The sequence below is a fragment of the Triplophysa rosa genome, linkage group LG24 (assembly GCF_024868665.1).
Source record: "Triplophysa rosa linkage group LG24, Trosa_1v2, whole genome shotgun sequence".
Lineage (NCBI taxonomy): Eukaryota > Metazoa > Chordata > Actinopteri > Cypriniformes > Nemacheilidae > Triplophysa > Triplophysa rosa.
The window spans coordinates 303,880-325,285 of NC_079913.1; the positions used below are offsets into that span (position 1 = coordinate 303,880).

General features: G+C 42.2%; 3 protein-coding genes across 13 annotated transcripts in view; 1 reads left to right on the forward strand and 2 right to left on the reverse strand.

Moving 5' to 3' along the window:
- The first annotated feature begins 396 nt into the window (after positions 1-396).
- On the forward strand, positions 397-1,136 carry ost4 (oligosaccharyltransferase complex subunit 4 (non-catalytic)). The gene is made up of 3 exons (XM_057324721.1): positions 397-493; positions 807-947; positions 1,019-1,136. Exon 2 carries the CDS (start codon positions 811-813, stop codon positions 922-924), a length of 114 nt encoding a protein of 37 aa, XP_057180704.1. The 5' UTR covers positions 397-493; positions 807-810; the 3' UTR covers positions 925-947; positions 1,019-1,136.
- A 61-nt stretch (positions 1,137-1,197) lies between these two features.
- On the reverse strand, positions 1,198-9,346 carry agbl5 (AGBL carboxypeptidase 5). The gene is made up of 17 exons (XM_057324720.1): positions 9,258-9,346; positions 7,135-7,425; positions 6,883-7,054; positions 6,530-6,699; positions 6,241-6,418; positions 5,896-6,074; positions 5,214-5,715; positions 4,958-5,127; positions 4,735-4,870; positions 4,473-4,660; positions 4,229-4,392; positions 4,002-4,139; positions 2,306-2,403; positions 2,189-2,232; positions 1,972-2,102; positions 1,726-1,840; positions 1,198-1,642 (listed from the first exon to the last, which is right to left on the reverse strand). The coding sequence occupies exons 2-17, from the start codon at positions 7,335-7,337 to the stop codon at positions 1,627-1,629; spliced, it is 2,604 nt and encodes an 867-aa protein (XP_057180703.1). The 5' UTR covers positions 7,338-7,425; positions 9,258-9,346; the 3' UTR covers positions 1,198-1,626.
- Positions 9,347-11,409: 2,063 nt separating this feature from the next.
- Positions 11,410-21,406, reverse strand: part of sbf1 (SET binding factor 1) — a 42,250-nt gene continuing 32,253 nt past the window's right edge. For 8 of the 11 annotated variants that reach the window (XM_057323783.1, XM_057323780.1, XM_057323773.1 and 5 more), the window contains 15 exons: positions 21,216-21,353; positions 20,270-20,365; positions 19,986-20,060; positions 19,474-19,646; positions 19,216-19,392; positions 16,450-16,551; positions 16,159-16,344; positions 15,314-15,440; positions 14,989-15,119; positions 14,505-14,744; positions 14,313-14,420; positions 14,026-14,228; positions 13,841-13,928; positions 13,565-13,696; positions 11,410-13,461 (listed from right to left, as the gene is read on the reverse strand). In XM_057323783.1, coding sequence (XP_057179766.1) covers positions 13,363-13,461; positions 13,565-13,696; positions 13,841-13,928; positions 14,026-14,228; positions 14,313-14,420; positions 14,505-14,744; positions 14,989-15,119; positions 15,314-15,440; positions 16,159-16,344; positions 16,450-16,551; positions 19,216-19,392; positions 19,474-19,646; positions 19,986-20,060; positions 20,270-20,365; positions 21,216-21,353 — 2,075 coding nt within the window. In that variant the 3' untranslated portion in view covers positions 11,410-13,362. The remainder of the gene's footprint in view (positions 13,462-13,564; positions 13,697-13,840; positions 13,929-14,025; positions 14,229-14,312; positions 14,421-14,504; positions 14,745-14,988; positions 15,120-15,313; positions 15,441-16,158; positions 16,345-16,449; positions 16,552-19,215; positions 19,393-19,473; positions 19,647-19,985; positions 20,061-20,269; positions 20,366-21,215; positions 21,354-21,406) is intronic. The other 3 variants (XM_057323782.1, XM_057323781.1, XM_057323777.1) reach the window with 2 other exon arrangements.

Genomic DNA, 21,406 nt, shown 5'->3' on the forward strand with positions numbered 1-21,406 from the left:
AAAATCTAATAGAAAAGATGATATATCTTTGTAAATAATAATGATTGTAGATGTCATGGAAGTCTTAATTGTCTATCGGATATATGTTATTTAATTGTGATCTTGACTTTGGTCTCATAGGACTAAAAATATCTGCCTGTAGACGTAGCAAATATGGTCGCCGGAGACTTTACTTAAAGGGACTTTGTGGAGAAAAACTGGTTCGCCAATGGCTGCACAGCGCCACCATGTGTGCTGGAGTGTAAACACTTCAGTGAAACATAAAGCATACAAATCCGGTAAATTTGTACTTTAATCCACTAAAAAATGTCAATAAAAATAACCCAATTTGAACGGGGTTTCCCTGATTAGTTTAACAATCTGCATAAAAATCACGACTCAGGAAGTGACGTCTCAGATACCCCGTATGAACGTGACGTGTCTTTAACCCGGAATTCAGCGCTGGAATATTCAAGCTGTGAACACTCTTCACAAACATTAAAAACACATAAACGTAAGTCATTCCTATTTCGTGTATGAATATATCTGCATTCGTGATGTGATTTTACGTTGTACGTTTATAGATTTGTTGCATTAGATGCGCTGCTCATCGAGTTAATTCTGGATCTGCGATTACTATAAACACACACACAGTGACTGTGGTAACAATGTTTTTCACTCTTGAGTCTATAAATATGATAGTTTTCTTTACAGTGCCACAGAGATATCTTCATATAGACCATGCTTTTATGATGCACGATGGCAATATTCTCAATTCTACAATTCTCTTCACAGTATCTTATTCGTAGTCTGTGTGTGTTTTTCAGCAAGATGGTGACAGATGTGCAGCTGGCGATATTTGCCAACATGTTGGGGGTGTCACTCTTCTTACTGGTGGTTTTGTATCATTATGTTGCTGTTAACAATCCCAAGAAACTGGAGTGATGCTCCGTGTGGAGAGAACAGAGGTACGCACGCGCGCACTTTTGAATGCGTCTAATACAGTAATAACTAATACATGTGTTTATTTCACTCTCAGGTTGTGTACAGGGACCAGACAAACATCAGACACAGAGAATGGGGAAGATTCAGCCTGTAAATTTACGTTTTGTATGCACATTATGTTAATAAACATGTCAAATTGTGATGTGTTTGTGTGCTTTCTTGATAATAACCAGGTCAACATCCTTTTCATAAATATGTCTTTATATTTATTGCTATTGAAATGTACAGATTTCACAGAACAGTATTTTTTCTATCAAATATTCAAAGCTTTGAAATCAACCATGACTTGATCACACACAATGCATAAAAAAGACACATCTCATCTGTGTCGGTATTTTAAACTGACGTTGGTCATTTAGACTTCTTAAAAGCAGAACCACAATCTTATTAAAAAAATCATTTCTCATTAAAATGACAATACAAGCATTGAAGTCCCACTTCAAACCACAAATTCACATTTTAGACAATAACAGACAGATTGCCTATGACAGGTTATTTTAGTGTTATGGTTATAGATCGGGTAGGGTGACCAACCACTTTCTGTTCATGACTTCTGTTAGCGACACTAAAGAGAACTGAAAGACCTTCAGTCCAGCACAGACTGTGAGTGAAGATGTTTGGGTTGCTTTAAGCAGATCCGTCTTAGGTCTGCAGTGATCTATGGAAAGAAAAAACACTGACAGCACTTCACCGGACGCTCTAGCTCACAGGACACACATTTGATGTCTGCTTGTGTCTTACCTGTTTGTGTGTGTTTGTTTGCTGGTGTCTCCAGATCTCTGATCTCTACAAGCAGAATTCTTCAGCAGTGCTTTAGTGGCCAGACGCAGCGAAGAAGCATCTTTCCCAGACACACCTAACAGACAACACAGTTCACACTTTACCAAAGTCTGTGATTTTGTTCATTTTAAATGCACACCACTCATCCGTGCATCTTTCACCACAACATAAAAACACGGTGTTAAAGCTGTTGAGAGAGACTCTGACCTGCCAGGTGTTTTTTGATTCCAGGTTTGATGAGTTTCCACACCTTCAGGGCGGGTGTCTCGAGACCGCCCGTCAGAGGGGGGGCTGTGCTCCGTACCGGGATGCGACTGGGTCGTGGCTTCAGCTCACATCTGTCACAGGACAGAGAGATGAACTTGACCGCTCTGCTGATACCTGTTATGGAATCACTGCATGGACGCCTTTTTATTATTATTACCTGCTGTACTCTATCGATGAGGTCATAAGGTCCTGATGTTGTTCCTGGAAAGAGTGTAAGAACAATTTGAACATCTATAAAAGCATCTTTCTACTCACAGCTGTGACACCGATCTACCTGTGCTGTGATTGGCTTCTTCTGTTGGAACGCCTTGACACACCGCACAGGAAAGTCTTTCCTCTGATCCACTGGGCGGGTCTCAGGGCAGCTGTTGCCTAGGCAACAACACAGACAGAGAGAATAGTTCCATCATGAAACATCACAGAAGTAATGCAGCTCTGGTAACCACGAGAATGTGATGTCACAATGCTTAACAGCACAAACGCCATGGTAACAGTGAAAAGATCCGGTAACTATAGCAACACAGAGAGCTCATGACAGTCTGCATTGAGTTCAAGCAGGACTGTGTGTCATATTTGAAGAGAAACAGAAGTGTGTGATTTATAAACTAGTGCTGGTGTACAATGAAGCACAAATATAAATGTTGTTAAAAAGGATTTTTTGTTGATTTCTGGTATCTGAGCATCAGTCTGGGAAGCAATTTTTTACAACATTTCTTTTTGAAGGATAAACGTCACCACACATTTTATTAAATGAATGCTTCATGCTTCACTCGGTTTTGCTTTTCAAGTAAACTGAGCGTGTTTAGTGACATGTATTTTTACTGGAAAAACATTGAGAAAAAGCAGAGAGACTAAAGGAAGTGATGTCACAGGAAATCAGCACACAGACAGAAAGGTGAAGCGTAGGGTCAAAGAGACAGGCTAAGTTGAAACAGGAGAATGTTTATTAGAGAAAAGATCAAACAGATGAGTGAAGCTGAAACTCTTCTAGCAGCTCATGTCATACAAGACACATATAACACACAGGATCATGTGATGCCTCATGTGTTATTGCCTCTTTCTGCCTTTAGTGTGATGAACATAAAACATGCAGTGGGCTATAAACACTCCAAGATACAGATATTATCTTCACACATACAGAGAAGATTAAAGTGAAAGCAGCAAACACAGAAACATCATCACAGCAACACAAACACTCACAGAAACCAGAGAGACTGGCGCGTCTCTCACATGATATATTTACATACACAGTGTTTTCTAATACTGATAAAAACACTCAGAAACTGTCTGGAACACATCATCTGTGATGTGCTTTTCATTGTGTGCGGAAGGAATTATGGGATGCCAGCAGCTCTAGCTGCATCTACACACACGCGGGAGAATTTGACAGAAATATCTTAGCACTGTGAAAAAAGCACGACAGTGGTCCCAACATATACTGTATATATTGTTCATGAAAGATTTTCCAGAGGTCACATGATCAGACCCAAACTGTGATGCGTGACATCATTCATTCAATCTTGATGGAACACACACAAGCAGTTGCTCCAGACCTGTCTGTGTTGCCATGGTTACTTACACGTTCACTCACGTACAACACAATCAACCATAAAAGTGCAGCATGACCATTTAAAACAAACACGTCCAAACTTACTCCACGTTTCTGAGAGATTCGCCATCATTGGCATGTTTAACTCGTAATGTGAATGTCAAATGTAAGGCCTCGATCATAAAGCTTCATCATAAATAATCAAATCTCTTCCTCACGTATGCTACATGGGGGTGTAAAATGGAACAAACTAAAACACACACATGGAGGGCCCGTCACTCGGGCGCGGGGCCCGGAGCCGTCCTGCTGTCGCTGAGGTACGCCTGCAGGGGGGGCAGTTTGGAGAGCAGGCCAGGGCGGGGCATGACCTGCAGAGAGGGCAGAATCTGAGCCAGACTGGGTGGCTGCAGCGATTACAGACCTGACACACTGATGGAGCAGGGACCCGAAGAAGAGGAAGACGGGGACGAGGAGGGTGAGAGAGGGGGGCGTGCGGGGGGTGGCTGATGGAGGGAGAGGCGCTGGTGCTGGAAACGTCTCTTTTCTTGAGCTTTACACTCTACAACGGGACACAAAACAGCTGGACGTGATCTATGCACTATCGTGACATTTCATTCACACATGAGAGTTTTAGTGTGACTGTCTCACCTCTGACGGGTCCCAGGGTCCCGTGAGGAGCCCGAAGAGGACCGCTGCAGCCGAATGTGAAGCTCGGTGAGCTCTTGAGCTGAGGAGACGTCTGCCGGTTTCCTGTGACGTTTGCGTTACTGCGCGAGCGGTTGAGGGAGTTTTCTGAAGCCGAGCTGCTCAACCTTCACACACACACACACACAGATGCTTCACACTCTCACTCTGAAACAGGCGCTTCAGAAACAGATGGCGGCGGTCTTACGCTGCTTTGGGTGGGATGGTGTTCTTGATGTTCCTGCGGTTGCCGGCGGCCGGACCCTTGCTGTTCCTCACCTGTTTGAGGATGGACGCCCGCAGGTTCACCAGGCTGCTGTGCTCGGACAGAACCAACCGTGGCCACGGGTTACATTGCGCCATGTCCAGCGCTGCTATGGCAACCGCTCGCCCCACCTGTAACGCGCACGATGCGCATGTGAGCGTGAGTCAGTCCATACAGACGGCGTCGTGTGGATGCGCTGACGTACCTGTTCGTACACCTCAGGTGTGTATTTGGGAGGCAAGGTGGGTGGTGGAGGGGGTGTGGCTCGCCCGTTGTCGTGACAGGCGGGTGGGACAGTGTTGACCGAGCGGCCCGTGTTATAATTGCACTCCAGTGTGTAACTGAAGATAAGAAACACACAAGTGCGTTGGAATACACACAGCACTGCGGTTGAATGTTGTGTGATCATAGCGTGTGCGGGTGGCTACCTGTGGACCAGCCCGATGCTTTTGTGAATGGCCACACGCCCGCTGCCTTCTTTTGATTGGCCCTCACGTTTGTCTCGCGTGTACATGTTCTTCTCAGAGAAATTACAGCCGAGGAAGTCAAAATGAGCGCAGTTGAGTGAGATGAGCTTGGGATACAACATGTTCTCCACCTGTGGAGCAGAAGAAGATACACGGTTTTTGATTTGAAATATTCCCATGATGATTAAAGAAGATGACGGCAAGCACACACACACACCTGCTGATTCTCATCCGTCAGGTTGTTGCCGTACATGAAGCATCCTCTCTTGGAGGCGTGGCCGTGCAGGTCTATGTAATAAGCCACTCCACTCTCCTGGGGCGGGATCTGCTCAGAGGGGGCGGGGTTCGACACAGCCGGTGCTTCGCCTCTGCACAGCATCGATTCGTTCTCGTCGCAGGGCCCCGCCTCCCGCTCGACTCCGCCCTTCTCCCAGCTCTCCTCCAACTGCATGGGGATCTCTGACAGGTCCAGCGTGGGCCCGTCGCCCCGCTCCGCCTCGTTTCGGAGGTTGAGACAGCGCTCTGGTTCAGAGGGCGTGGTCAGAGGAGAGGTGGTGTTGGATTGGTTGGAGGTTTTGAGGGCGGAGGGAGCGCAGTTGCTCATGCGGTTGTGTATGTGGTGGTAGAGCAGGAGACATTTGGCACCGTAAATGGAGGGATGCAGATCTGGACTGGGATTCACGTACTGTCTGTTCAGATTCACACCGCGCGAGTCCGTCCTATAAACACAAATGACATCTGACCTGTCAGAAATATTTCAATCCAATCTGATTATTTGACTTGATAAGGAATAGACTAAATGTTCCCATAAGACATATTCACAAAATCACAAAACACTATGAAGTAAAACAAGAAGTGATGATAAAGTGAAATAAGCTCATAAACATGTGACCTCTGACCTGTAGTGACCCCTGACGACCCCGTCGGGGTTCAGCATGGGAATGAGTTTAAAGACGAACATCTGGCGGAGCATCTGAGCACGTGGATCATCCTGACTTGTGATGAAGTTCAGAAAACCATTGAAAACAAAACTAGATGGCGTCTCACCTGGATGAACCCTACTGCTCAGAACAAACACCTGCACACACACGCACACGCACACACACACACACACACACACACACACACCACAAGAATAATAACAGTGAAATTTTAAAAAATCTGCCAACAGTGTCTGATCTATTCTAGTTTTTCCTCTGAACATTGAAGTCATTTGATTTTACGCTGATGTTTAATAATGGTACCCGTTTGCCGGTGAAGCGGTGAGGTCGTGGGCTGCTGAGGTCCGGGAACAGTCTGTCCAGCCGTGGTTCTCTCTCCTCCAGCAGCCCGTGACACGATGAGACCGTGATGAGATCAACTCTGTGTCCATCCAGAGAGTAACACAACAGCTCTCTGTGGTAGTAAATGCTGTCTACTGGACTACAAACACACAAACATACAGAGAAAAATGAGCCCTGTGTGTGTGTGTGTGTGCGTGCGTACCTGCAGGGGTACGTGTGTGTGTGTTTGTGTGCGTGCGCGTGTGTGTACCTGCAGGGTCCCAGGGTGTGTGTGTTGCTGAGGAACTTCTGGTCGAGTTGGAGCAACATATCCTGACACTCGATGTATGAGAATGGATAACAGAAGGAGAAATATGTCGTGACCCCCCGAACGTCCAGCAGACGATGAACAAAAGACAAGATGAACTGACTGTCTGACACCTGCACACACACAGAAGAAGTACAATCAAAATGAGCTATTAATAATGTGACAAATAGCAGGATATTCTAAAATGATTTCAATGATAAGACAAGAGGAAAGACATGATCTCAAAACACAGGCTCATCAGAGAGGAAAGAGAGCTAAAAAAGACGCTGACTGGTGGAGTTTGGTGGGTGTTTTACCTCAAACGTGGGTCTCTCTCGAACCCTCTCCCAGCGTGTTTTGACCGGCAGCGAGCGGACGAGCGGAGTCATGCCCTGAGAGTAAAGTTTACTCTGTTTATTCATATTCATCACATTAACCTTCAGCAGTTTCCCCGGCACCATCCCTCGTACACTGAAGTAGAACCACGACCTAAACAAACACACAACGTCACTCACATCACAGACATTAAGATGATTTGTTCAAAGAATATAGATGGGTGAAGTTGGTACCGGTTGCTGTTTTCAAACTCTGTGTTGGCGCAGTCCGGTTTGGTCCAGACATTGAACTCATAGTCAGCTTGTGTCGGCACTGAAGCATTGGTCGGTCTGCTGCTCTCGCCGTCCGGTTCTGATCCATCCACTCTCTCCACACGGGCCAGATTCCCCGAGTCAAAGCGGGAACTGAACACGATGTTTCCGAAGCAGAACTCCATGACGGGAATCAGGCTGAGGCGGCTTATTCAGTGATCTGACACATCATCAGCACACACACACACACACACACACACGATGTCACAGCCGCTGTAAATGTGGAGAGAAGGAGAACTGGTCAGATTACAGGTCAGATGAGACACACGCTTAACAGAGTCATGGAAACTTCATCTGAAACTACATGAAAACCCATCTTGACCTTGCCACAGTCTGACGCAATGAATTAAAAATGATCATTTTCTATCATTCCTTGAATCGTTTCTGTACACACTTACTGGACACACACTTAAATAAATGAAATACATACTGACCAGTGTGTGTGTTTGTGTAATAGAGAGACACACAAACAAATCTTTCATCACCACAGAAATGTTAATAATATACTACACAATACCAGTTTATTTTATTCATCATTGTCGCGAAACTGCTATGAAAATCATTTTAAGACTTTTTTAGGCCATTATAGCACCACTTCAATGAGTCCCGTGCTACCTCCGTGGTTCCCTCCTCCTTTAAAAAATCCTTCCTCATCCCGTGCCTAAGAACAATTAACCCTCTTGCCTGAATGACTATGGTCCAGTTGCTCTCTCTGAATGTGACCAAAACCAAAGAGCTGATTGTGGCCTTCAGGAAGAGGCAGAACCGGCCCTGTACTCCTCGTATGATCAAGCGGACCCCTGTGGAGAGGGTGAGCAGCTACAAGTACCTCGTGAAAACATCTCTGAGGATCTGACATGGACTTCACACATTCACACACAGGTGAATAAAGCCCGGCTAAGACTGTACCCTCTGCGACAGCTGAGGAAATTCAGGGTTTCACCAACAATCCTGAAATCGTTCTGTTCAGGGGCCACAGAAAGTGTTTTAACTCGGTGTGGTATGGGAACAGCATCTTTGCAGCGTCTCAGGGTCTGCTCTACCATCCCTGCAGGACATCGACCTCAAACGCTGCAAAAATCTGAAAAGACTTTTTACCCTGCTGCCATCTGGTAAGCGCTTCCGTAGCCTGATGGCCAAAGCAGAGAGACTTAAGAGCAGCTCCTAAACTCAGTGTGTTAACATCATTTGACCTCACTCACTGTCCTCTCAAGAACATTCAACATCCAATATAGTGACATTGCTACTTGCACACAGCACTAACTGCTCTTTTTGTTGTTGCTACTAATATGGCTGGAATACACTACAAGACTTTTAAAATCAGACTTTTTGAAAGTTTCAGATAGAAACACACTAACTGATCAAATCTGCAGACTGGCGCAGACTTTCTGCAACAACTCCAGACAGAAAATCTGAGCAAAAGTCTTTTACAGTAGTGTATTTTAGCCTTAAGTAACCACCTTGAGTTACTATCTGTTTGCTCATTCTCTTGCACATTCCTGCTCGTGTAAATATTTACAGTTTATCATAGACTATATATACCTTTAGCTTTATATTATTTGTATTTTCCTTTTGTGTTTGTATTTTTATAATAATTGCACTGTCTTTGGAGCTGAGCTGACCTACATTTCACTGCTGGTTGTATACTCTCTATATAACCGTGTATGTGACAAATCTAAATCTTGAATCTTGAATTTAGTTACCATAGTAAATGACTAATCATACAGCAAGAAATGTCACGGTGTTACCGTCAATATATCATGGCAAGGTTGTAAGTGACATTGTGAGATTCAAAGATGTAGAGCAGACCTCCTTCGTGTTTTATTGCTCGATAAATCATAAATACAAACTAAAGACTTAAATTCGCCGAAAAACACAATAGGTTGAAGCTGCTAGTATGGTTAGCATTCGCTAGCTCCTATTTAATATCAAAAAGCGGCATTTATGTCAAGCTTAACGCCTCAGATGCGTGCAGCACATCGAAAATATGTCAATAAAATGAGAAATGTATTTGTCATCGCTGAGTTTTAAAGAAATAACGTTACCTGTATTATTCTTCCTCTTCAGCGATCACTAGGGGACTCTTTAAACCCAAACAAACCCCTCATCAGCAGCCCGACCCACTGCAAAAGCGCACCGCATGCTTATTGGACTGCAGAAGAATCGCTCAGCGCGCTGATTGGGATACACAACATGGCGACGCACTGGGATTGGATGGTTTGATTCCAAGGACGTAGTAAACCGGAAACTGTGTAATAAAAATACTTCAACGCTTTAATTTGCTGTTTTAAGTGCAGTTAATTGTTTACCATTCTAGAATGGTTTGTTGGTGGTTCAAATTTGTTTTGAATCTGCGTTAATTTATTTTAACTGCATTGCTTTTTAAAAATAAATTCGCATAACATGTTTTTTAAAGATACAAATATGTGACGCGTTATTTACAGTGAAAAACGTTGGAGGATGCGGTGAGTTGCCTTTTAAAGGTCTCTCTCTTTCATTCACACGCACGTCCTGCCTCGTTATTTCTCACTAATAACTTCACTGAAGCAGCACACCACACATTTAAAATAAGTGACGGTTTGGAAGTAGTAGGTTTGTTTAACTGTTATGCTGCGTTCTGATTATAAGCGACTTTGTCGCTGCAAGTCGCCAGTGGGCGTTCCCACTAGTGGTTGCCTGAGTGACGACATCCACTGATCACGTTAGCTCTACCAGAGCCATTGAGAGAGAGAGTTCTGCCAACTCCGTTGACTCCAATGGAACAGTTTTTTCACAGTAATGGAGGCTCTCAATAGTTCCCGGACGTTACTAGTAACGCACGGAGTATAAAATGAATACAAAATGAAAGAAATAAAGCATTTAAAGAGGAAACATAACTTCCTGGAACTATCTGAAGGCTCCATGAATCACGTGACGCTCCAGCGTTATGGACTTCCGTTGGCAGAACTCTCTCTCTCAATGGCTCTGAGCTCTACCATCTTCCTATTGGCTGTCGCTTCTGAAGTCGCTCTTCATTTGCACGAAGTTGAAGATTTCTCAACTTTGTCGCGTTGCTAGTGATATTCGCTACAGTCCTCCGCTCTACCAACTGGGCTATCGAAGGGAGTCGGAAGTCGATCTCTAAGGCGCCAGCACATTAGTACAATAATAACAGTGAGTTGTTATATATCACAATACTAGATCACAATTACGAATTATTAACTGTTATTAACTTGTACAGTTAAACTGCATATATAAAGACATATTTAGCTATTATATCTATTATTAATATTATATATTTTCATAATCATACAAAAAAAAGTTATTTTCAGAAAATTATAATGTGACCCCCTGCTATTTTTGGGCCACAATGATATGAAATGATTTGTATACGTGTATATATTTATGATTTATTTATATGAACATTCATATGAGATTGTGTTAACAGCAATGATAGATAGATTGAGTCTGTAATTCATATGCTTTAATGTCACATGAATGTTTATTTATATTGTTGAGTAGTTATTGTATTATTATGTTAAATAGATGTTATGTCAGAAAGAGGTTCACAAGTGTCCAACAGTTTATAGTAAAAGTGACATTTGAACAAATTAAATCAAATTGACTAAAATGTTTAACTTATTGCTTAATAATATTGTAATGTGTTACTTACCCGAGTGTCTTTATACAAGTTAAGTTTGTGTAAAAGAGCTGTGTGAGAGTCTGAACCATTTATATACAAGTTATTGGATGATTCGATCCATTTCTTGATCTATTTGTTATTTAAGTGTTTATATATATGAATCTAGTATTCAGTTCACATATGGCATTTTCTTTATGGTTAAATACTGTTTATTAATAATGACAACACAGAGGACCGCTTGACTAACAGCAAACTCTCGTCTCTCTTACTCTTTTATTGAAAAAGAGCTTAATCTGAATAAAGTTCCTCCCTTTGACCAGGACCTGTAACAATAATATATTATCATTTTTAATGACATATTTCATAAAATAATTTTATAGTGTTTATTTTGTATAAATTATTTAAAAATAACATAAAATTATAACAATGCAAATTATAACAGGTTATTTATTAGAAGCTTGTAAACTATTTTTGATAGTAAAAGCATTCTATTGGTTTTGTATGCCCATCATCTTCACTGAGCTCCAGTAACACTAGTAAACAGACAAAATCAACACACAGATAAAGCAGCCAAATGATAGGAGGTCATAAACCCCAGAGTGGTTTAATCCTAAAAAAAACATATGGCATGATCGACAACAGAACCTGAATCAGATTAAATAAATCTAATAAAAAAGTATGAAAAATAAATAATTAAAATGTTCAATTTATGTTGTCACAAGTCAACGTTTACTAGGTGAGCGTTGTTATTTTCTGGAGTAACAAACATCAGATAAAGAAAAAAATAAAAAGAAACTCTGGGTTTATTTATGAGTCACATCTGAAGGTTTTCCAAAAAAATATTTATCATTAGTTGCGTTAACACAGAGATAAACAATGGCACGTATTGGATGTCTAATTTAAAAGTTAAGTGGTGCTCTGAGGAGTCATATTCGAGACAACGTTAAATAAATTACTAGCATTAACATACATTTCTGAGTATTATATACAAAGGGAGTTATTGGAACAAAAATCTACAATTTCGTTTTTAACAATTCAGAAGTATAACCCTATTTTACACTGTGTATGTGTGTTAGTTCTGGTGTCCAATCCTGTGATAAACAGGTGATCCTCTTCCGTGCATCCTTACAAAGTCTGGCAAAATAGACTCTTTCTTTAAAGGAATAATATAAACAAACTCCTCTATGTACAGGATTCAACATAGAACAGGTAACAAACTAAAAAAACACTGATTCTGACAGACCCACAAGAGCCTCAGAGCCTGGAGAACTTGGAAGGAATGACAACCGGCCTTGCTTGTCCTCTCAACGTTTTCCATTTGCATTTTCCAGATTTCCAATTTTTCTAAATACTTTTATGGATGTACTGAGAAATCTCCATAAACAGATATGGCAGGTCCCAAGAAACCAATTTAACTTGAATTGTTCCCATTTGAGATAAACTGTATTGATTGCATGTACATATTTACAGTATTTTTGCATAAACTGTCACAGGAAGTGATGCTGAAACCAGTTGTCATGGCAACCAGCTCCAGTCTCTAGCCTCCGATTCATGTAAACAGACAATTGATGAAACAAAGTGGTTACAAAAGCCTCTCAAGACAATGTCTCCCCGTCGATCGGCATCTCTTTCATAAAAGAATCACATTTCTGTGGATAAATTATCATGACAAAACTATCCCTCCATGTCCTTCAGCATCCCTTAGATTCTTAATAGCGATAGTTGTTTTTGCTGTTTTGTCGGGGGAAAATAAAACCGAATATTTTGTAAGACTCACCTTGTAAACACTCGAATCTGAATGTATAATCTCCAGATGGCATTTTGATCAAATTGGACAAAACTTCAGCCGTGGTAAACTTGGACAATTACTTGGACGTAAATAAATGTAATAACAATTCACACATAATCCTTCATGGATCGTTGCATGTAGACCCTGCTTCAGAAAAGGCTCTGACAAAGCCAAAGCCAAAGCCAACCAATCAGGAGGGAGTAAGAGAACTGAACCAGCCAATGAGAAGACAGAATAGTAGACCAGTGATGAAGTGATAATCTCAATTCAGATCAATCCCAAGAATTTAACGTGACGCGTCACTCTTTTGTGAGTTATTGGGCATGCTTGAGCCCCTGCATAGCTTGAAGGCGCCATTGGCAGTATTAGAGCGTTACGGGAGGGTGCGAGCGAGCGACACTTGGACATGTCAGATGAAGAATCGCAGTCCATCAGAAATAACACAATGCCATCTTTCAAACAAGCATTAGAGAACATCCAGGGAATGTGATGGTGTTAGGAAAAATGTGGCAACAGTAACAAAGACTACTGATATGAGTTTTATGGGAATTCGATTTTTTTATAAGTTTTGACATGTTTTTTAAAAACGTTGAAATGTGAGGTGTGATACTGTGAAGTCCAATACCACCGTCCGTTATAACTTCTCTCGCTGGGAGAACGCTGGGGGAAGCCCCGCCCATCGGCAATGAGCAATGTCCCTAATTAGCTCCGCCCTCCAAAGAGTCACAGTTATTTTCTCTTATGCGTCAGATAGGCAACTCTGAATACTGTCCATCCATAACTGTGCATTCATGCTGTCCTGGGCACAGAAGTTATAGACACGTTTGGTCGTCTTGAGCTGTAAAAACAAAAGAGGACGAATAAGTGCGCGCTGGATTAATGTGAGCTTTTTCGAAAAAGCAACGAACAAAGTAAGCAAGCTGGTAATATAGAGATCTTACATCGAAGAAGGCTTTGTCGTCAATGTTTTTAGGTGCTCCCATGGCAGGCGTTCCCATGATGACAGATTCCACTTCGGCTAACTCGATTACTCCCTTACACACTTTGTCTTGCCGTGATTCATAGTATCGCAACTGGGAAAAAATGAGAATGAAGCCAAACTTTGAATAGTGTTCTTGATTTGAGTGTTTTGTATATGTACTGTATAAGCACGGATTCAGATGTGGAAATCGTTATGATTCCGACCCCAAACATTTTGAGTATAACCAAAAAAGTACCTGGTGTTTCGTCTTGTCCAACACAAACCAACGTGGTTTCCACGGTTTGAGCAAAGCGCCTCTTTTGTATAAAATACCCTCAAAGCTCCTAGGAAAATGAATATGACATTTGAGCCGAAAGTAACATCTGGCTGATGTATAAATTCCTTTCGAGTAAAAGAAGTTTGAAGAATGGTTTCACACACCTGTTCTCGCTCTCAGTGCTCTGGAACTGGCTGTAGAGCGTGCTGGTACTGGGCCGACCAGCCGCAGGCGTTGAGGTGGCGGATTCACAGTCCAGAGCCAGATTGATAGAGGAGCCTACCCCGCTCTCCTGCAGATACACACCCTGAGAGCGCCGCTGGTGACTCAGATTAGACGACATGAGCAGAGAGCTGGAAAACGAGTGCTGGGGAAAGATAAAACAGGGATTCTGGGATCTGGTACACGGAATGTTCAGCAGGTACACCGCTGGTGTATCTTAGTGACTTACCCTGCTTTCTAGTCTGGACTCCACCCGTTGGGCTGTCTTAATCTTGTCCCACGTGTCCTTCCATTTTTCTGTTGGCTGGCCCAACTCGGATTCTAGATTCTGCACATCCTGTACACATAATCATATTTACAATATTAACATTCCAAAATATAACTAGGTTGGTTTCTAATTGACAAGGGTTTTAATCCTCACCTGCAACAGTTTGGTGATGGCATCAGGCACTACTTTACTGAGGCTGTCGTAACATGGCCAAACAATCCTTCGCTGCGATTTGGGAGTTGTTGTCTCCAGTCGTTCACCCGCTTCCTCCGACGGTTTCTCCTGTCTGCCCCGCACCAACTCCCAGTCAAAGGATGGACCCTCTGAAAGCGTCTCCTCCGTGTAAAAGTCCCAAACTTTCAGGTTTGAGATGAAGCTGTATGGCTTTAGGACCTGTGAGGGAAAAAAGAGAAGTTACACTCGCTTTCCAACAGAGGGCGATGGAGTATTACAATAAAATGTAAGAAAAAACACTGTGTCATGTGAAGTGTGCTTATTTGTGGCCGTTATTTGAAATTCATTTTTGTAGAGTACATAAAATACATATGTAAACCATATAATAAACAAAAACAAAACACAATAAAGTTGTTCTCAAGCTGAACTAAAATAAAATAAAATATTTTAGAGGCCCGCATACCTCCTCCTCCTCAGGTGAGAACATGTAGTTGTAAAAGATGGGAGTCTTCTTGTTGAGACGGTCAATGTAATCCCACACTGATTTACACACCTGAGGGTTCCTCCTCTCGCCTTTTTCCTCGTACAAAACACCTGCGTAGACCATATGTCACGTCAGAGACGAAATAAAGAGTTTAACAACTGTACATACAGTACACATAAACAAATCTTCCTGTAAATCCTCACAGCATGACACAATATGAGGGCATAATAAAATAATTTGATTACAGTAGCCATTATGTATCATTTAAATGACAATCTTCTGCTAATGTTGATAAGAGACCCACCCAGTTCTATGCGCTCATAGTCAGAGTCCAGCAGGAATGTGCGGAAGCGGTTGGAGACGTAGTGGTAGGCCAGAAACTTCAGGTAGTACTGACTGAATTCAAACTCCATGGGGAACTGCAGATGGATCTGTAGAAAAAGGGAAGTGCAGAGGAAAGTGAATTCATGTAACATTAACATTCATTTTACCAATAGCAGATATTAAGAAAAGAATTGGGCCCAGGACAGACACTTGAGGGACGCATGTGAATCCAGTAAACAGCTCCGCTGTCACCCACTATAATGTATTGCATTTGATAAGAAAAAGTGCTCAAAGAGCAATATAAAAGTTTACTTCATTCATCTGAGTTTAAAATACAATAAATATGGTTATTTCCTTCTATAGCTAAATGTATTAATGAACGGAAATCATTTCACCAGTTTAGGAAAAACAAGATCTCCTTTTCCTTTTCCTTGCTGTAAAACAACTTTCAAGAAATCAATAAAAACTTCTTATCAATGCCTTAAGAATACAGTCATATGCCTATTTAGGTACATTTTACAGTGCACAAGTTAAGACAGAACAAATTGATTGAAACACTTCCTCAAAAGCCATGCAAAGAAACTTAAAAAACATAATGCACATGATCCAAAAAATGTATACAAAAGAAATAATGAATTACTACTATAATCAACAATATTTGACAGCCTAAAAATGATTAATGTTTACTGAAAGTCATTATTGAAGCGTATGCATTTATAACTAGCCCAACTAACCGGCTGACACTAGGCATGCTGACACAATCAGCTGATAACTGTGGCACCAGCCACCCACAATACTATATCTGACGTCCACTACAACACATACCTGATGCACACAGTCTAGAAACTGAAGGAAGATTGGCGTAAACCCGCTGCTCTGGCTGGCAAGCGTCTGGGCTCCGCGATGGCTAAATCGATGGCCGAACGACAACCACTCTTTCTCCACCAGCAGCCTGAAGCCATCGATGGTTCGGTAGTACGGATCTGACAGAAGCTGAACCAGAGACACCACCTACACCCAACACATAATGACCCAACGTTCAAATACACCGTGTGCACAGCTTATGCAAATTCAGTTGTATGTGATTGTACGCAAGGAAAGTTATGAGTCTCCCACCTGTGTTGTGACATCCCAACCATCTTCGAGACTAACCATGACGGAGGAACCGTTGTCCAACAGCTCCACAACAAGAACAGACACTTGCAGAAGCCTGTGAAGCTACAGCACACAAACAAATCAAAAATGACGTTACATCGATAACGACGTTGTTATTTTGAATAAATATTGTTATTTTGAGTTTGTTATTTTTTATTTTGTTTTTTGTTAATGTAGTTTTACTTTAGTTTAATTATTTAGTCGCAGAAACTCTGGTGCTTCCAATTTGACTTGTTGCCACGCCTGATGTGGCCAATTTCAATGTATGAGCTCACGGTGTCTCACGCCAACAACCTGGAGAGATTGGTGAGTACACAAGTGAGGAAATGGCTTGGGCTACCAAGATGCCTTAGCAACATAGGGCTGTACGGGAATGGATCTCTCTCTTCCTATTTCAAGCCTTGTGGAGGAATATAAATGCACCAAAACAAGGTTAGAGATGACGCTTAAAGAATCCTGTGATCCCTGTGTAAGAGATGCTGCTCCAACAGTAGCGACAGGAAGGAAATGGAACCCAACAACAGCGGTTGGAGATGCAAAGGCAGCCCTCAGACATAAGGACATCATGGGACAAGTGCAACATGGCAGAGGGGGACTTGGTTTGGCATCAATCCACACCCATGTGGCGAAAAGCGACACCAAAGGAACAGCGTCACCTGGTAGTGGAGGAGGTTCGGCGTCAAGAGGAAGCAAGTACATGCGCCAGAGCAGTCTCTCAAGCCCAGCAAGGCCGTTGGATGAGGTGGAAAGGCATTGAACGGCGCAAAATCACTTGGAGTGAGCTGTGGAGTATGGAAACAAACAGGCTAAGCTTTATCATAAGAGCTACATATGATGTGCTGCCCTCACCAACAAACCTGCATGTTTGGTGTGGACAGGATCCAGCCTGCCACCTATGTGCAGCTCCAGCAGACCTCAAACATTTTCTTGTGGGTTGTAAGAAGAGCTTGACACAGGGGAGATACACACGGCGCCACACTCAAGTACTAAAGAGCTTTGCTGCAGCAATAGAGACCAAGAGAGTGGCAGCAAATGCCCTCCCCCAAAACGCCAAGGCTAACTCTCTAAAAAGGCAACCCTTTATTCAGGAGGTGCAGACACCGCGGGCCAAGCCCTTAACCCCAGATTCAGTCTGCTGAGTATAGCCAGGGATTGGGAAATGCGAGTTGATTTAAACCACAGACTTACTTTCCCCTTGGAAATCGCAGCGACCAACAAGCGGTCCGACATGGTTCTGTGGTCCAGCTCCAGTAGGACAGTCCTCATAGTTGAGTTGACTGTACCTTGGGAAGAGGTCATTAACGAAGCATTTGAAAGAAAGAATCTCCGGTATGCCAATTTGTCAGCGGAGGCTGAAGATCGGGGATGGACAGCGAAAGTGTTCCCGTTGGAGGTGGGCTGCAGGGGCTTTGTTTCCAATTCCACTACAAGGCTGCTTAAGAAAGTGGGGATCAGAGGACAGGGCCAACGGACGGTAGGCAAAGAACTTGCCACTGTTGCTGAGAGAAGCAGCCACTGGTTGAAACGGAAGGACGCAATATGGGCTGCCAAGTGACCACGTAATAAATGGTGTTGTGTGTTGTATTGTTATGCCATACGGGACCGGGGGCACTGAGCGTGCATTAACGGAGCCAGTGGGGCTATAACAGCCTTAGCCAACGGGTTGTAACCCGTTGTAACAATGCGACATACACCCAGGTCTGATCAACTTGCGGTGGGCCTCCCTTGGCTGAGGGTGTCTTGTGATAAAGGGCCGAAACACCCAATGAGGCTGAGGTGCACAACTGACGATGTGTTGCATTGATGGGAGCCATACAAAGGGCATTATCAGCAGCACCTCACCAAAAGGCATCTTTCACTCAGGATAATGTGATGAAATTGGGACACACAACACATGAGATGTCTCTCTGATAATGGCAAGGAAAGGTAAGTGTGCTATGTGTTTCTATAATCATTTATCCCCCAAACACAGAGGATGCCTACCCGACGAACCAGTGAAACCTCAGACCTCCATTCCTCTATTCATATTCTTGACTGCTTCCCCCTGCATAAGGCGTGCAGGGAAATGTCCTATTGGGCAATTCAACTGTGCTGAAATAGTGGGATTATAACACCTAGTCCTATTAATCGAATCTGAAAAATATTTTCTTTTTTATATTTTATATTGGTGTTTATTTTCATATTTTTAGTTTTCTTATGATTATTTATATTTAGTTTTCTTATGATTTTAGTTAATTGTTAGCAATTTTGTTATATGCTTTTGTAATATTATTTATTTTAGATTTAATTTATTTCGTTTTACGTGGTTTCGACTTTTTTCCCATTATAATTTTGTGCCTCACCTTAAACGTAAAGTTTGTTGCTTCAGCAACATTTCTACGTTTCGGCCAGTTGAGGTTTTTTAAATAATATTTAGGCCTATATTTATTTTCATTTCAATTAACAAATATGTTTGAATAGTTTTAGAAGATAATGAACAAATACATTGAACTTGCATATGTCAAAGGCTGCCATTGAATGGACAAAAAATGACCCCGCCTTCAAACGCAAACCATTGGCTGAGCCAATGCTGCTGTGTCGGGATGCTTAACATAGCACCAAAGTAAGGAACTCAACATACAAAATGCCTACTTGAAGTTATCTTTGCATTTCAAACTGTGATAAAGAATTTTCGACACTTCTCCATTAAATGATGCTGTAGGCTAGTTAAAATGTGTAGGAATGTACCAGATTCATCCACTCGGACTCCTCCAGGCAGCGGTGGAAGGTCATGTTTGGATCGTTTTTGGTTGAAGAAGGCACACAAGCTTTCATCAGCTTCTTGAAACTGTTCTTCACTTGCCGTATGTCAAACACCTCGATGGGCACCACCTCCCACTGCTGGAAAGAGTCCTGCTTTCCGCCCTGAGCACAGAGACACGTGAGTTTAGCTTAATACTGTAATTCAGGTTTATTAGTCTAAGCTGTAATGTCTGAGACACTAACCTTTAACTGGGACTTGTCTCCAATGATGTAGAGGTATGCTCTCTGCTGCCGAAGGAAGTAGGGCTCGGCTGGGCCTCCGTTGGCTTGAGGCGACTCCTTCCCAGCCAGCCTGTTCCCCACATCAGCATTATACATGCTGAGCCGCCCACTGCCACGAATACTGCCCCATTTTCCTGAAAAACACAGACAATCAAAAGTCTTCACCAATAGAGAACGCACAATCAACCAATAGGGAATCACTTGTGTTTGTGAGTAATTTTGAAGGTCTACTTTACAAGACAACGGACAACAAAAAACAGAGGAACTGTCAGAATTTGGTGGCTCACATGCAAAGAGAGACACTCAGATCTGCACAAACAACAAACATACATACATATATGGTGGTCAATTATTAGTCAGCACAGGAAAAGAGAACATCAACACCACATGGACACTTAGTGCCAGCTGACGTTTGCTGGCGCCGCTGTGCTTTGATTGGTTAGATTTGAAAGCAGGGGGCGGGCCTACTGTACCTCTAGGCGAGTTGCGGGCCTTGACCGAAACTCTAGGCTGAGAGAGGGAGATGACCCTTGCCCTCTGACCCAGCGCTAAGGTCAGACGACATAAAAATGCCCGTTACTTTCATTACACAAACTAACCACCATTCGCCAAAAAATACAATCTCGAGTTGGTTCGGGCATCTACAATTATATTGCAGAGGCGCCTAAAAATGACTCATAAATGACTAAAACAAATGAAAAGAGGGCCAAGTCTTGACAGGACTACGTATCGTATCGGAAACACAAACTGCTCTCACCTCCTCTACTGAAGGTTCCCGGCACATCCTCTTTAGCACCCATGACCTGTTTCATTAACGCTCCTATTTTAGGTTGCCTGAGCTTGTCTGATGAGTCTGATGTCCAGAAATAAACAAACACAAACAAACAAACAAACAAACAAACACACACGAGCACAAAGACGTATTAGGCAGTGGATATCACAGTGTCCCCAAACACCATTTAGACACCTCAAATACGAATTGAATTACATTATAAATAAATATATAATTATAAATACATAAATACAAATATAAGTGCCACCGGAAAATAAAATCACCTTTATTTAGAACTATGTGGTATATAAAGCAATACAGAACAAATTACGATATGTATTTTAGAGGCTATATGTTATCTGATAGGAAAATAACATCTTTTTATGATATGTCATCAGCTGAATTCATTTGGCTGAGATGCCAACACCAAGGTTATTACCATTAAACAGAAACTAAAACTACCAAAACATTTATGTTTACTGAAATAAAAAAATAAGCCTAAATATTATTTGAAAACAAATGAAAGGACAATTGGCTTTTTTCCCCCTAGCAATAAACTAAAATAAGTTGGGGCATTAAAATAAATACATACGCTAAATCCTGAAATGAAATAAAATAACCTTTGGTGCAATATTAAAAAATGTTTTTAAGTTCTCTCTTAGGGTTTAGCTTCCTTGATTATTACTTGATTTTAACTAAATGTTTGATTTGATCAATATTACAATTCAATTCTGTTTCACAGACCTTATCAAATATAATAATATACATGGAAGGCCTGATCATTCTTTGAAATAATCCACTCGGTTAGATTATTTGTTTTCTAATGCAAATGAAACGAATCCGCTTTCTGAGTGTCTAAATAGCTTGTGGGTCACTGTGTGACATGGACTGTTAGTTGTGGGTTAGGAGTTAGCATTAGGCTAAAGATGACCTGATGTGCTCATGTGTGAAGAGGTGAAGCCGCTGAGCGTGTTTCTCCCGCTGGCGTCGCTGTAGGAGGGCATGGAGCTGATGATGGCCTGCAGATACTTCTCCTGCTCCAGACTGGTGGAGTCTGCCTGAGACGGGCCTGAAACAGACACGCACAAGCCGTTCCAACCAGGGCTTCTCTTGACCTCATAG

Excerpts from the sequence above, each read along its gene's own strand:
- ost4 (XM_057324721.1), top strand. The coding sequence starts at position 811 with ATGGTGACAGATGTGCAGCTGGCGATATTTGCCAACATGTTGGGGGTG.
- agbl5 (XM_057324720.1), bottom strand. The coding sequence starts at position 7,337 with ATGGAGTTCTGCTTCGGAAACATCGTGTTCAGTTCCCGCTTTGACTCG. Across the intron at positions 5,128-5,213 it reads TGACGGATGAGAATCAGCAG|GTGGAGAACATGTTGTATCC; the intron begins GTGTGTGTGTGT and ends TCTGCTCCACAG. Across the intron at positions 4,871-4,957 it reads AGCATCGGGCTGGTCCACAG|TTACACACTGGAGTGCAATT; the intron begins GTAGCCACCCGC and ends TCTTATCTTCAG.